This window comes from Dromaius novaehollandiae, chromosome Z (assembly GCF_036370855.1).
Source record: "Dromaius novaehollandiae isolate bDroNov1 chromosome Z, bDroNov1.hap1, whole genome shotgun sequence".
NCBI classification, from domain to species: Eukaryota; Metazoa; Chordata; class Aves; order Casuariiformes; family Dromaiidae; genus Dromaius; species Dromaius novaehollandiae.
The window spans coordinates 51,083,549-51,099,050 of NC_088132.1; the positions used below are offsets into that span (position 1 = coordinate 51,083,549).

At 38.1% G+C, this 15,502-nt stretch overlaps 1 protein-coding gene across 1 annotated transcript in view; it reads right to left on the minus strand.

Moving 5' to 3' along the window:
* Positions 1 to 246: 246 nt before the first annotated feature.
* Positions 247 to 15,502, minus strand: part of LOC135325119 (adhesion G-protein coupled receptor V1-like) — a 271,435-nt gene continuing 256,179 nt past the window's right edge. Inside the window, exons 88-90 of the mRNA XM_064502689.1 lie at positions 10,322 to 10,513; positions 8,897 to 9,074; positions 247 to 682 (exon numbers count right to left, since the gene is read on the minus strand). Coding sequence (XP_064358759.1) covers positions 564 to 682; positions 8,897 to 9,074; positions 10,322 to 10,513 — 489 coding nt within the window. The 3' untranslated portion in view covers positions 247 to 563. The remainder of the gene's footprint in view (positions 683 to 8,896; positions 9,075 to 10,321; positions 10,514 to 15,502) is intronic.

The following is a 15,502-nucleotide window of genomic DNA, read 5'->3' on the forward strand; positions in this document are numbered from 1 at the left end:
TGTCCTTCCCTCTGTTTGTTTCATATCATCACATATTTTGTCATGTCAGAATTTAAAATTTAAGCTCTCTGTGTCAAGACTGTCTGCAAAGTTCACTGATTCTGATTCTGAAAAAGCAGTCAGAATAGTACAGCTTAGGAAACTTAGAACTTTGCAATTAAAATGCTTTTCTGTCCAACAGAGTGTCTCCATCATCTTCCAACTCCAACAACAGTGAGCAGAAATAATAGACATTTTTGTATGAAATGGACTCTATTATTTTTATTAAACAGTGTTACACATAGAGGTTAATTAAAAAAGCTACAGTTCATGAAATATGTGCCTCTAGCTAGAAGATACAAATCTAGGCCAATTGTCATTGTATCTGTTGATGCTCAGTCACTGTAAAATTTTACAGTTTATTCTCTGATATACAAAAAACCAAACATGCTTTGTTAAACATTCAGTACAGCTCACAGCATTCTACTACACAGCTTCATATAGTGTTTTAGTGCAAAAGGAAGTACAAATATAAAAATACTGAAGTTTGAATTAAAAAAAAAAAAAGCAAGCAAAAAGTGAAGTTAGAGATGAGTGTCCGCTATGGGTATTCTTCTAAGCTCTACAATCTGGGAGTTAGCCATGCTGCTGCCATCCTGGCTGCCATGGCAAGAATCATTATCACTGACACTGAGACCTGCACCTGGAACAGAGAAGCCAAAAAAAGAGTTGGTGAGAATGCAATACTGAAACAGAAATGGCGATACCATGTCCTGTTACATAGCTGCTCTACTTCATTCTGATTATTGAAATTCTTCCCTTCCCTACAAGAACATAGCAAATTTTCTTTTCTTGCTCAACAATTCTGAATCCACAGATTGTAACACTAACTGACGTAGTTTTGTACCATCCAGATATACTTTTTCATAATTACACTGTCAGTCACTTTAATTGTCTCAGTAAATGGTACAATAGCTATTCAGAGGTTGCCTTGAAATCACAAAAGCATAAATCAAGGCCTGATTTAGGCTGAGTTCATGGTCTGACTGTCAAAGTCTGCTATTTCCAAGAATTTCTTCATGAAGAATTGATTTTTAATGATATACTTTCCCTGTTAAACTATAGTTCCAGCTGTTTTAATAGGATTGTAATTTCAACATGAGAAAAGATGCTGACTAAATATTCTTTAAACCCACATTTGGCTCAGGCTCGTGTTTTGTGTTTTTCTTCTCCTGTGAGAGAATACTAGACTTTGGCCTATGGAAACTTCCAAGACAAGCCTGGAAGAGACCTCAAGAGGTCTCCTTGTCCATCTTTTTGTCCAAAGAGTACTGCTAGCCAGTTGCTTCCTTGTATTTTTGCAGCCGATTATTCATGTGAAGGTACATGATCCTGTACTTGATTTTATGAAATGTGCATTTTTTCAGACTACTTCTTCACAGAGTATCTGTTGGAACTATAAACTTCAGTGTACTTTCATCTTCTTCTGTCTTTGCATTGTAGAGTAAATCCCACAAAATACACAGCTCTCATTAGGCATTACAGTGCTTGGGCTTCAAATTTATTCAGAACTGCACATCAGTGTAATTGGGCATGATGATTTCAAAACAGACTAGTGTCAGATATGATCTTCCAGCAATGTCATTTACAAATAGCCAAAAGCTAGGAAAGTTATTCAATTTGGAGAAAAGTATCTGATCTGTAACTACATTCAGTTCAAAAGAGTTACAGAGGAATGACATTTGGCTCAACAAGCCCTGAATACGGTATACTGGGAGAGGCAAAGATTTCCATTTTCATACTAAAAGGTATCTTCAGAAATTTCTATCAGCTGTACAATGGAATCTGCTCTTTCCCTCTTAGCTGACATTCCAGGCTTTGGCTTGTTTGACAAAAGAAATTTAAGCTGTTGGAGCTACCTCATAATTTTCTATTCCCCCAATTGCTCCACTTCTAGTAATTTTTTCATAATCTGCCTCCTGCCAAGTAGAAAAGAAGTTAGGAGAAGGGGGGAGCAGTGGGAGGGAATGTAGATGCTCACTTGCTGTGAGAAGTCAGGCTGCAATCTTGAATATGGAGATGGGTTCAGAAAATGAGAGAAGCTGAAGGGCTGGAGCAGGTAAAAGGCCTAGGGGGCATAACTACACTGAAACAGAGTTTCCTGGAAAGAGCCTTAAGCTAGCAGAGACCTGTGTAAGACCTTCCACTCTGCAGAACTCTGCAGGCCTTCCAGAATAAGTCTGGAAGCAGTCTAGATATGAGGCCCTCAACTCATAAGCAGTGCTGCGTGAATACAGCCGTATCGCATCCGGACAGAAAGTGGGTATTTCTGCACCATGATCCGTCTCACATCTGGTTCTGGAGTTTGGGTAGGTGGAGTGATGCTGAATTCATTCACATCTGCTAGTTTAGACATGCTCTTGTGTCTGTATGACCCAAGGTCTTTAGAGACCTGGGATTACTGTCAGATATGACAAGAGTAAAGAGCCATCTGATGGACAGAGATACCATAATAAAGACATGAAGATTAGGCCCTGAATCATCAACATTCTTATTTATAAGCTTATTGAAGACAACCAAGCCATACTTACTCACTTATAAAGTTACATGTATATTTGAGCTTTTCTTTGAATCATGGCCCTAATGACTAAGCTGTTTGAAAGTCCTGGGAAAAACAGCAATTGCATCAGGAAATGATTTGTTTTTTTTCTTAACCTCTCTAAAACTGTTTGTTTTAGAACAGAAACATGAGTGTAAGGAATGGTAATAGAGAAGGCAAATCAGACTGTTGTATGTACCATTTGATGACAGAAGAATAAAGTGAAGTAAATGATATATTTTAAATGGAAAAATGTAAAATATTTCTTATATAGCATCATTAATATTGAAACTTATGCTCAAAACCTTTATTTAGGCTACAAATAGTGTGGATTTCAGAAAGGAAAAACATAAATGATTGAGAACATTTACAACTTTCTTACACAAAATTTTCTTTTTATGTCCATGAACAACCAGACTTCAAATTGTAAGGTGACCACTGAAGGCTGGGGTTAGAAAGCTGCTTCTCTTGCTGGTGATTACACTGCAATTGTTTAGTATGGGGTTTCTTGAAGAATCTGCTGCTGGTGACTGTAGAAAGATCAGATACATCAGACACTAGACTAATCTGGTATTATACCACATATATTCCTAAATGTCTTATGTGCATGCTTTGTGCAAAGTAAGAGAAGATTTTTTTTGTTAAGGAGGTTCTCATCAGGAACTTGGTAAACCTGAGACTGAAGTGGGCTACTTTGGGTTTACAACACCCTCGTTCTGCTGCTGATGCAAAGGCAAACTATTTAAGAGCTGATCCTTTTTAGGAATGAAAACTGAAATGTAACCAGGATACTGAACTACTAAACAATCGACAGACCAGGAAGGGTAGGACTGTTTACACGGTGCAGTTTCACAGAGTTCATAGGTCCAACTTGTTCTCAGATCACAGCAGAATTTAAACACAGTCATGTCCAAAAAAGTAGGTGGATAGTGGGTAAGTAGCCAAGAGTGCTACTTTTCCTCAATTTGTGAAGCAATTATTTCAAGAAGAATACAAAAGAAAATGAGGCCTTTCTTCCTTTCTTTTTGTATCAAAGGACTAGCTATAAACTGAAAAGTCACAGCTTGCTTTGTAAAATCAGCAAGATCCCTCCAGTGACATCTACCGGTTGAAAGACTTGATCAGCACATTCCTATACTCAGTGAACTCCAGTTGTTATCATTTAATTGATAACAATTTAATTGATGATTTAATCACAAATTTTCACTAAAATATTTTAAGGGAGATGGAGATTGCTTTGTAATTACAGTACCCATACCTCTAGGGAGGTTTTTTATCTCATGAGCACTTGTATCTTACTTTCTGAATCACTCATGTTATGTATTGTATGTGTAAAATGTATTAGAAAGAAAATTAATATGCTACATAGACAGAATTTGTTTCTTCTTTTAGGGTCTTGACTCTACAGAAATGACACTGTCCTATCCTCTCTTGATACTGTCAGATACATATTTGGAAAGTACCACGTGGCCAGCCTGGTATTCTCAGCTCTGACCTACGAATGGCCCTTACGAACACCTTCCTACACAGATTAATCATCAGTCAGAACGAGAGGGGCTTAAAGCCTCTTGTAAAGGCTTTGTTATGTTTTGCATTGACATCTCACCTAAAGGAATAATTTGGCTCTGTTTTGTGCATCGCAGCACAGGGAGAAACGGAGCATTTGTGATAGATGGGAGTATGGGTGGAAGTGAAGAGATCAGTCAAGTTATCACATGTTTATGGTATTCATACTTCGGAGCAAAGTTGATGGGCAGCTTGCTGCTTTGGGACAGATTCTACCTCTTTTTGTTCTATTGGCTCCCTTTTTAACTACCCAAGCCTAAACAACATGTAGAAGTCCTTAGCTCTTACTAACCAAGAATCATTTTATAGTGGGCTTTAGCCTAAATTACTGTCCCACATACACTACTCTGATGTCAGTCTGGAAGGTGAGGGTCTTATTAAATTGTCTATTAACATAAACCTTGCAAAAGAAATCACAGAGGCAAATGACATCTAGTCCAAAATAATAGCTTTTTTTTAGTTAATTAGAACAATTAACAATAACTAATTAGTAAATAATTATCCTTTTTCAGTAGAAGCCAAGCTTTTGAGTCTTTATAAAAGCCATAAATGAAATAAAATAAAGTAAATCATTTAAGCCAAACTAATTACCATCCAGACCCCCCCTCCCCAAGTTTTTAGCATGTATCAATTGGCAGGACATGTCCCTAAATTTTCTTTCCTGCAGTAATCTTTTTGTAATTACCTTCACACAAACTGCCTTGGAGCTAACTTTCCAAAGGTTTCTCACAGTATAACAGAGTTCAGGTGACATAGCACAGTGAATCTTAACTATTTCTTTCTATATGGACATGAATATATTTGATGGAAAGGAGGAATTCATCGATAGGGCAGTCAGAGACCATGGTTTTATGATACAGGAAATCTAGCTATTGGATTTCTGGCACCAAATAAAAAATGTTGTGTCCATATGATGCAAAGTTTGCATAAAGCAAGCATAAAAGCTGGCTAAGAAAACACTGTAAACTGTAAATTTTTTTCCAACTAATTTGCTAGAAATGCAGTTGGGTGCCTTCACCTGATCCAGTCTGTATTTCTGGTTAATCTGTAATTAGATCCAGTATTAATGATTACGGAACCAAGGGCTAAGTGCATAGTTCTATGTCACATTTCTTTAGCAATAAGGCCAAGTGTGCCAATGCATCTATTTGTGGATTGGCACTGCAAGTTGTAATTTACCAAACTGTTGCAAGTTTAGGAAAAAAATTGTGCTGCGCGGTCTTGATTTTTTTAACCTGCATCATTTCAGTCTTTCAGTTTACAGCATGGCCCCAGCCATGAATGCTTTAATATCCCTGAGAGTGGCAAACTGCATTGCTAAGGTGGGGCATGAGGACAGGAATGAGATTTTAGCTTTGCTGACAGCAAAACATATCTGCGAATTATACCCTCATTTTCACTGATGCTGGCTGCCAGATTAGGCCTTGGGCTATAGACCATGAGCATAAATTAAAGTAACCCTCGGACTGCTCCAAACTACATTAGCGCAAAGGACGGATGAAGTGTAAAAAGGCATAAAGACATTTCTGCATATTCTTCTGCTAATTAGTGTTGATCCTCAGCCAACCTCTAGAATAGGAGCTAATGTTTTAACATAGCTAAGACTGAGTTTGGTTATAGATTAACAGTTTTAGGGAATGACAGAGAATGAACGTTTCTTTTTCTGGTTACCAGAGGTAAAATTCAAGCAGTAATAGAACAAGCTTTCCTATTTTACCACTATAACCTAAAGCCATACCTCTCAGTTTAGGAGGTGACAAAAACAGTTAATGTGGTGCAAAGCACCTTCTACCTACTCTCCCAGGAGCTGGGATGAAAGAATTCTCAATCTACTGAAATAAAGTCTGGTCTAAAAAGGTTGAGAAGCACTAGGTAAAGTAAAGGACTAACAGAGTCCCCTAAAGAGAGGGCAGCAAGAGGCATCTCAGCTGCCCATACATTTTAGCCCATTTAGAGAAAGGGGTGCTGGGCTTTTGGTTGCTGACTCCCACTACCTTCTTTGAGCTGAGACTGGTTCACATCACCTGATGAGCTGGATAAAGGCATCAAACTGAGAGAGTGAAGTGGAGTGGAAGGGCAAGGGGAGAGAGACAGGAGAGAGAGAGGGAGAAGGAGACAGGGAGGAAGAGGAAGAACTCTCTAACCTGAGTTGTGGTTTCATAACAGTACGAATACCCATGCAAGAGAGCAAGAAGAAATGTGCAGCCAGCAGGCATGAAGACACAGCCTCCTCACAGTGGCTGCTAGCTTAACTGTACCATAAAACCCAATTCAGACTACCGTTCAGTGAACACTTAAACAGCAAAAGCCTGTACTATACAAACAGAGAAGAAATCCCACTTTCTACCACCTTTTGCCACTTTTAATTGCTTCCATGCAGTTCCCTCCCTTCTACTATCAGAGGCACTTTGATTCCTTAGAAATGCACTGAACTGGATTGGAGAGCAGGTGAGGCTGAACCCCCCCCCCCCCCCGCTATGTTTTTTATTTTTAGTAAAAAGCACATTTTTTCTTTTGAAGTATTTTGTTGAGCTACAGCCTGGATCTGAGGCATTAACTAACAAACATTTACTTTGGTGGTTAAAGCTGCTCTAGCCACAGCACCCCCTCTTCAGTCTGGCTTGTTCAAACGTATGTGGGGCTGGAATGAGACAGGACCACTGGTTTGGTTTAGAAATAATCCTTTTCCCTCCTGTAACATTGCTGAGGGCACACTTCGGGCACAAGACTGAATACTGGGATAAAACAGACAGCTGATGCTTGAGCCAGTAATGCAAACAAAAATGTTCTTCTCAAACTGTGCCCTGAGGTGTATGCTTTAAACCCTATTCATCCAAAAGGCTGTCCTTTTCATCCAAATAAGAACAAATGATAATAAATTATTAATAAATAAATAAAAAGAGCATTCACATAAAATTCAGGCAAAAAAATCAAGAGTTGCTTTTAGACCTACTTCCTTTAGAAGGACGGGGACAAACTAAGGATGGAACTTGGAGATTTATAAAAAATCATTAAATGCTAAATCAGGTTGTGTTGAATTATATTAACCACGAGGTTTAACTGCTGCTGTTGCCTGCTAGATTGGTCCTCATGATTTAAGGCTTAGCCTTCAACACACTGCATAGTGTTTACTGCAGTGAATAGGCCAACTGATATCAATTGAGCTGCTTAAGATAGGAAACACTATGTTTGATGAAGGGAGTGTTAAATATGGATAGCTTCATATCTTATTAAAAATCTTCTGAATTATCTGGTTTCCTTTAAAATATTCAGAAAGTGGAAAATGAAAGATAAAGTAAAAGCTACATACTTGGGTACTTAAAAAAGGGTTTACAGATCTAAGTTTATACATCCAGGTTTCAAAGTCTTGCCCAAAATCTTTAACAGTTTATTACATAGCAGCAGACTGCAAACAAAGTATATGTAGGCTGTAAAATATCCAGGTAAAGCAATAGGAAAATACAAATTTTGTGACAATGTGTATAAAAATTCATATTTCTTAGCACTAGGCCAGTTATTTATTGTCCAGTTATCTTCTTAATTAAAAAAATTAAAAAAATAAAACCACTCCTCCATTAGCAAAATTCTCAGTCTTCCACCCAGTTTGACCTTTTCCAGCGATATCACTGAAGGGAACGTAACTCCTGAAATTAGCAGTAAGCTGTCAGAGCACTTAACCTGCTAATTTAGTCAATATCTTGACGTTGTCTCCTTGAAGGCTCCAGGATATTCCAAAAGATCACGCAAATGGCCTCCAATCACGTGCCTAAGTACCTTACCAAGCACGTCCCTTTGTATTCCCCCTGACGCCTACGGCCATGGGCTTGGGTTAGTATGTGCCAGATCTTACCAGGTGACATTCTTTTACCATTGTCATCTGTTATCAGACATTCCCATGTTTACCTATCTTTGAATCAGGTTTCACTTCATTTCTTCTGCCTAAAGCCATGCCTGGCTATCAATTTATATTATCATTTCTATCATCATTTCAATGACCTAAAGTTTTGCTGGCAGGCATTGGTGAGAGAGAAGATGAACAATATTTAACTGAGAACCCTGAGGGCAAAGACTGGGATTTTGAAGACTTGAACTCTAAGGCCACTGAGAGGAATCTGATTACAAATGATTTGTTTTACAAGTGTAGTTTGAGTGTAGGCACCTAGAGTGACCTCCCTCCCTTGTGTTCTCCAGCAGCTTTGTGAGCTAATCACTGTTGTCTGTTGTGCTTGGGCAAAAGTTCATCTAGTTTATCTTTCTAGGGTAGACCATTTTTCAGGCTCAAATGTATATTTGGCATGGAGAAATATAAATATAAATATTTTGTCCTACACTTATGGGGAGCATCAGTATTTATGAAATTATGCTATTTCTCACAAATATATATAATAAAGATATGTACACCATACATACCATATATATGCACTGAAAAAGAAAGCAACAGAAGACAAGACCACCAATGTCTTGGTGGAGGCAGGAAGTTAGCTATTTAAGTATTCACAGAAAAATGTTCAAGCCTCCAATTTGCTGCTAATTTCTGTAGGTCTGGTTATCATCATGACTCAAACTGTATTTTTGCAGACTATCTTTGTTATTTTAGATAGTCTGCACAGTATTTTTAGTTCATGGAATAATAGTTCATTTGCACTGGTAATTAGATTGCATTAACAGCAACTGAATCTCATGGAATGGTGACACCATTAGAATGAAGAAGAACATAGCAATCTTCAAGAAACAAGGAGAAGTGTCACTCACCAGTCTTTAAAGCAAATATTAGGTCATCAAACTCCTGTGATTCCTCATCAGCAACCAATGAGCTGTTACTAAATCCTCCAGAAGGGTGGAAAACATTGTCATTTTGTGGACTCTGTGCAAAGGCAGCACTAGCTTGACTGGCAGGCTGCAAGGATGCCCTCTCCCAGTCTGCCGGCACCTTTAAAAAGTTTAGAAAGACACAGAAATGCAGTAATTAAAACTACAGTATACAAATAATTTACATCACTGTTTAAAATCCTATCTTGAGATAACAAATTAGAACCTATGACCAGAGCTGGACTCAAGATCAAGGTATTTGGATTCAAGTATTCTGTGACTTCTCTAGTGAACAAGGTAGCCTAATTAAAAAAAAAAAAAGCCTAGAATTTGATTACAAGTCATTTAACCTTGTGTTTATTATGCATGGCCTAGCTGGCTCCAAAAGTTAACAAAATTTCCCTATTTCTGAATGTTGGCCTTTAGTATGGAGAAGCTTAAATTAAAGCACTGAAAGGTTCCACTCAGAATATCCCTTCGCACTCTTCTCTTACTGCTGCCTCTCCCTTCTATAACCACTAATCATAATTACTTTTCTGTCCATCATATGATCTACTGTTGGCAGCCCACTCTTTCCGAAGTTTACCAACACAATCTTTTAAAGTAAGTTATCAGACTTTGAATGTGCTGGCGTACAGCCCAATAGTTTTGATATTATCCTTGCTAAATTACTTCTGCGACTTAATTTTAAAGTGGAGCTGAACGAAAGACAGAATTTCAGTTCATGAAAAAAGGCATTTTTTGAAAATCTATTTCCTCCCTAACTGTGATGAAAAGTCAAAATACTGAAGTCTCAAAAATTGTATTTTAGGACAATCAAAATAGATTTTTTTTTTTTGGCTCATTGTTCATCCACAGCTTTGAGTGCAGGATTGTGAACACCTGCCACATGGAGCTGAGAAGCCATGCTGTCCAGTAAACTGGGGAGTCAGGCATCACCTTAAGTGAGAAGATGAGAAGCCTAAGAAATTTAACAGTCTGCCAGGGGGCAGCTGAGAAGCATTAGCATCCAGACAAACGCACAGTCAAGCAGATAGAGGAATGGGCAAAACAGCCGGCAGGTGAGCAGGAAACCAGGCTGTCTGATTTCCACCAAAAATATTAGTACAACTGACCTGTTTTGTTGAAATATTTCAATTGAATTAAATCAGTATTTTTGCCAGAAAAGCTGTTCAACTGGAAATTTTTTCAGCTAGCTCTATCAACATGCACATGTACACAGCAGCAAAAACAAACAAACAAACAAAAAAAAGAACAATAGCAATTAGCAGGTGGTCATCTCATTCCTGTGTGTTACACTTCTGTATTACCACTTAAATCTCCAGTACGTTTTTAATACACAGGGTAATGAGGACAGAACATCCATACCTCTTCCATAGCACTGATCAGGTTCTGAGTGGACTTGCTGATCTCTCCACCTGCAGGCGGCAAACCACTGCCATGTGTGAAAAAAGCAGATCCAGCCGCTGTATGTCCATTCATGTCTACAGTATAACTTGCTTTCACAGGACAACAAAGTTGATTGTGTAGGATAAAATATACCACAAAGACATAAAGACCCTGAAATACAGGGACAGAAAAAGAACATCAGTGTCTGAAATGAAGGCATCTTCGATCAGATTTGGAGTCCAGTCATGGCAAGGTCCTGTATGCTGTAGCAGATGCCTCTCCTCACACTAACAATCAGTGCTTCATAGGGTTGCACTGAATTTTTCTAGATAAAAAGGGAAGATGTCAGTGTCAATCAGGGATTTGGAAATTAAAAGTAAATTCATATACTGAGGCCTCCAGCAAAACATAATCCCTCCCCCCCAAAAGCAGAATTATTAGAAATTATTATTTGGTTGAACCACACAGTTGCAAAGCAAAGCCAAGATCACAACAACAACAAAACCAACTCAAGTTTCACAGCTGTCATAACAGTGAAAATGCGAGTTATGGACTGCCTTTACAATAGAAGTTAGCAACTGGCCCCTAACCACAATTTTGTGTTCTCTTACTGACCTGCTGGCTCTTTACATTCTTGCCCCAGCTTCAATCTCATGCAAACTGCATTGCTGCCATCACAGATACCAAGTCGTAGTTATAAATTAGATTCTCTATGAGATCCACTAATTCAATAGTCTTTCATTTGTGATTACTACAAAGGCTCTACTGTACACCTCTGCAATTCTTCTTTAAAACTTGCTAATTTTGACCTTTAGACTTAGCCAAGAAAAAGTATTCTAACTACATCTTTTGTTTGCATAGAAACCCAATGACTGAACTTCTGAATATGAAATCTGACTTTCTCTTTTTGATCTAATTCTTAAATTCCAGAAATACTGAGGTAAAATAATCAATTTCAATTGGTTAATCAACCAGTTCAATAATTAATAAAGACAGGGTTAACCAAGAGATTACAGAAAGGAGACTTCAGGATTCTTCCTCATTACTGCAACACAATTAAATTTGCCTTGTTTTCATAGTTCACATTGTCCTCAAGACTCCCGAAACCAATTGTACTAAACAGAACAATTTACTGGAAAGGTACCAATAGGCATGAAAGTAATAACTGGGATTATAAACAGCAAGGAGTTTCACCTATTTATATTGGGGAACTCCAAATGGAAGCAACTTTGAATATACATTGAGCCTGGAAACACTCAAGCTATATATTCATTCCCACCCGTACAAAACAGACAACATAAAATAACACTTTATGATCCACAGATTCATAGTTTTTAATGACAAAATGGTCTGTAATAACAGTCTAGTCTGAAAAGACACATAACAGAAGTTAATGCGATTCAATGAGATTACAATCTGAGCTGGTCAAGCAGTATGGAAATAACCTCATACACATCCTATAAAGTTATATATATATATACACACATATATATAGCTCTATGTGTTTTCTTTTCTAACAGCAAACTGAAAAACAAAAATATTAAAACTTATTTTAAAAGAACATTTTCCCACTTTTCCAGATTATTGTTTTTTTTCCACAAAGATCCAGAGCACTGAGAGACTTCTAAAGGAAACTTGTGATACATGCAAATACAGTCCAAAAAGCTGAAATACATGTTGCACTTAAGAAACACTAAAAAGGAATTAAAATATCCTTTCATTCTATACACAAATCCAAGGACTCCCATGTAGGTCAAGCACAATGGAACCAGCAAATGGATTTTTTTAATGTAAGTTATTTAATGGATATGAAAAAGGATAACAATTCTAAGAAGAATGGATAACAGTGACACTACAGAATTCTGAGAAGCCTCTGGCATTCCAGTCTCTAAGGACCTAGTCATAAAAGTTACACATACATTTTAAGAGGGTTTGTACTTTTCAAGCAAGTCCATAAACTGAAAACAACCAACACTCCACACTTCTGTCTTTCTGAACCACAGGAACATAAAGCACTGATATAGAAGGCCCGTGTTATGTCAGATTCATATATATGAGCCTGAGTGTGGATGTTCTTCCAAAGGAAACAGACATGGAATAGAGTGCCACAATTACCTCTTTAACTAGAGCAACCAAAAAAAGAAAAGGACTGCTATATTAGGGAGTAGATACTTGATTACACAGCCCCAAGGGCAATTAGATATGCCCTCAACTTAAGAAATCCCAAAGAGACAGGCATCTGGTTGCTTGTTAGCCTGAGCATCAGTCTCTGTTGTTTTTGTGACTCTATTTATATTCTTCAGTACTTAAAATTGTAGTTATACCTGAAGATACCTGATGTGGAGCTAAGGCCCACTGTAATAAGTCCATTGTGATAAATGAACAAAACCAGATAGTTCGCAGTCCATCCAGAAGTAAGATATGCTCAAACAAGTAAGTGAAGGACAAAGCATAAAATGTACATATATGCATCAGTAAGCAGTTTCAGTGGCCACTGACTAGTGACCTTGTTTAATTTTCAGTGTTTTGAGATAGTGCTATTTATGAGGAACTACTATTATACCAGAGCCACAGAAAGACACTTTGACACCCAAAGCACCCTTGCCTAAGTTCCTTCCTGCTGCCACTACTCCTGGCTCTTACTGCTGTGCAGAGATACAGACCCTTTTCCTAGAGACAGCATTGCTTAGATACACTTGCTCCCAATTGGTGCCTCTTGTTTCACTCTTGCCACAGCCCTCAATTCATCCATCTAGATTTAGAGAGAGACTGACTAGATTTGAGCTGTAGAGTTCAAATTGTAAACTGACCTTTTCTGTTTCATACTAATGCACTCTTGATACAGGAGCTGGCAGCAATCATACAATAATTTGTCAGTTACCCACAATACACATTTTCCAGTTAAAGATACTTAGACTCTGTCTTGTCAGGCCAAAGCCAGTAACAAGCAGCAGAGAGATGAGTTTGAGGGACCAAGGAATCTGTGCAGTATGACCTTTTGAGATTTCCCTGGCAGCCCCAGCAGTTGTTAATATTGGAAGCTGAGAAGTAATTTCAGTCTGTGCAGTTCAGAGAACTCCCATATATTGATGCATGCTAGTGATGAGACTGTTCCTCTGGGTCTTTCCATAATGAGTGAATTGACTCAGGGAGGTTAACTCACTTGTTTAAGGACACAAGGAAAGTCACTGACTGAGTTAGCTAAGAGAAACAAAAATTCTGAGTTTTACTTCTCCCACCCTTTAAAAAATTAGAGCACTGCCTTCCAAACATAAATTTATGAAACTCTTTCAATTATATCTAAGAAAACCAACACTCCTAAGTAGGTTACATCAGTTACAAAGGAACTGTATTGTTGGGTAGAAGATTACTTGCTTAGCTGGAAAAAGGGTGGATCCTTCTTTGACACATACTCCTATCGAGATCTAGGGGGTCAAGAATATATGCTCTGTACAGATGAGTTGCTATGTGCCATCACTGTTGTTTTGTTTGAAGTATCCGAAGTGTGTTATGGTCTTATCCAGACTACTATATGCTTCTATTAGAAACCACTGCAATTGCATTTTGAGATATCAAAATAAGGCAGATGATTCTGCCTAAACAGTACTGAGTTCCCAACAGTCATAAACACTATGACGCCATGGATCAAGTTGTATTGATCTGTGCTTACTTTAGCACTAGCAGATACCAGGTTGTTTACTTTGAAAGAGCACAGGAAGTATGCATACACCCAGGTTGTGTCAGTGAACCACAACTTTCACAGTCCTAAGGGCTTTTTTTCAAAAGCACTACTTTGAGAATCAAAGTAGCCTTCATTACACATGTGACACTCATAAGGTTCTTTTCACTTATTCCGTTAATACTGTGAAAATAGTCTTAAAATACTATAAAATAAGGCTGTTAGCATGGTAATATATGTTTCACTATGTTTATCATGAATGGGTTTGGCCATGTTGACACCACTGTCTTTTAAGCCAGCCTGTAGAACCTAGCTACTTATGTTTTAGTGGATACCAGCAATTGCTGTTCCATCCAATACTTTTACAGATACATAAGCACAGTCCTTGCTGAATTGGACCAACTATGAAATACAGAGAATAGTCTGTTTCTGTTGACAGGCCTACCAGACTTGCAGGATGTTCAGAGAAGATACCTAAATCCTCCAAAGGGATCAAAGGAAGTAGGTCTGGGTATATATGGTCTTTGGATATTAGCAGCACAGATGATATCACTATCAAAAGTTTCAAAATGTGTGATAGGTATTAATTCCTTATTCTTGAGAAGACTTAATTCCACAGCTTTCATGCAAAAAAATACAAGTCTTCCTAGAACCAGTATCCTCTGCTATTGCATACAAATTCAGAGCCACTGTCCTCATCTCACAAACATGAGCAGGGTGGCCAAAAGAAACTGTTTGGTTTTGGAGTGAAATGAGTGATGATTGCTACCCTGCAAAGCCTGACCCAGGGATTCTGGAAGAAGATAGAACAATTAAGCTAAAGAACTAGGGCTTTAGACAATTTATCTGCAATATTAAATAACTTTTGTGGTTTGGGCCCACAGGACTACTTACAAAGCACTTAATCCCATGTCATTTACAGTTACATTATCATAGTAGTATTAATACTCTTGCTAATGTTACAGCAAAAGATAAGAGGGAAAAGTGTTACTAATACATCTCCCTTGGAGAAAGAGAAGAGTAGTACTTCAAGCAGGCAAGTAGGCTGTCACAAAGGTGGAAGGACAGACAGCTTAAAATTCTTCTCAAACACATATGGTGGTTGCCTGAAAAATGTGTGTAAGCTATTGTCACTACTGGCTGCTATTTATTTTACTGGCATGTGCTGGTGGAAGACAACTCAGCTTTTGTTATTTCATCATAGCAAGTTGCTTTGTACTTCTCTGTTTATCCACCATATCTGCTCTTTTGCACTGTTATATCAGGGAAAAAACTCATCCACAAAAAAACAGAGCTACAACTGAAGGAATTCTCACACGGCAAAGTGTCCACTGGGGACCTTTTCAGTCCGTGCATTGGGAACAGCCTTGATGCTGCTCTAGATTATGCCAGACACTTCACTAATCTCTACCTTGGACTTACCATGGATAAATCACGCTTGAGCAACCCACCTGCCCTTTATGATGGAATGACTGGTCCAG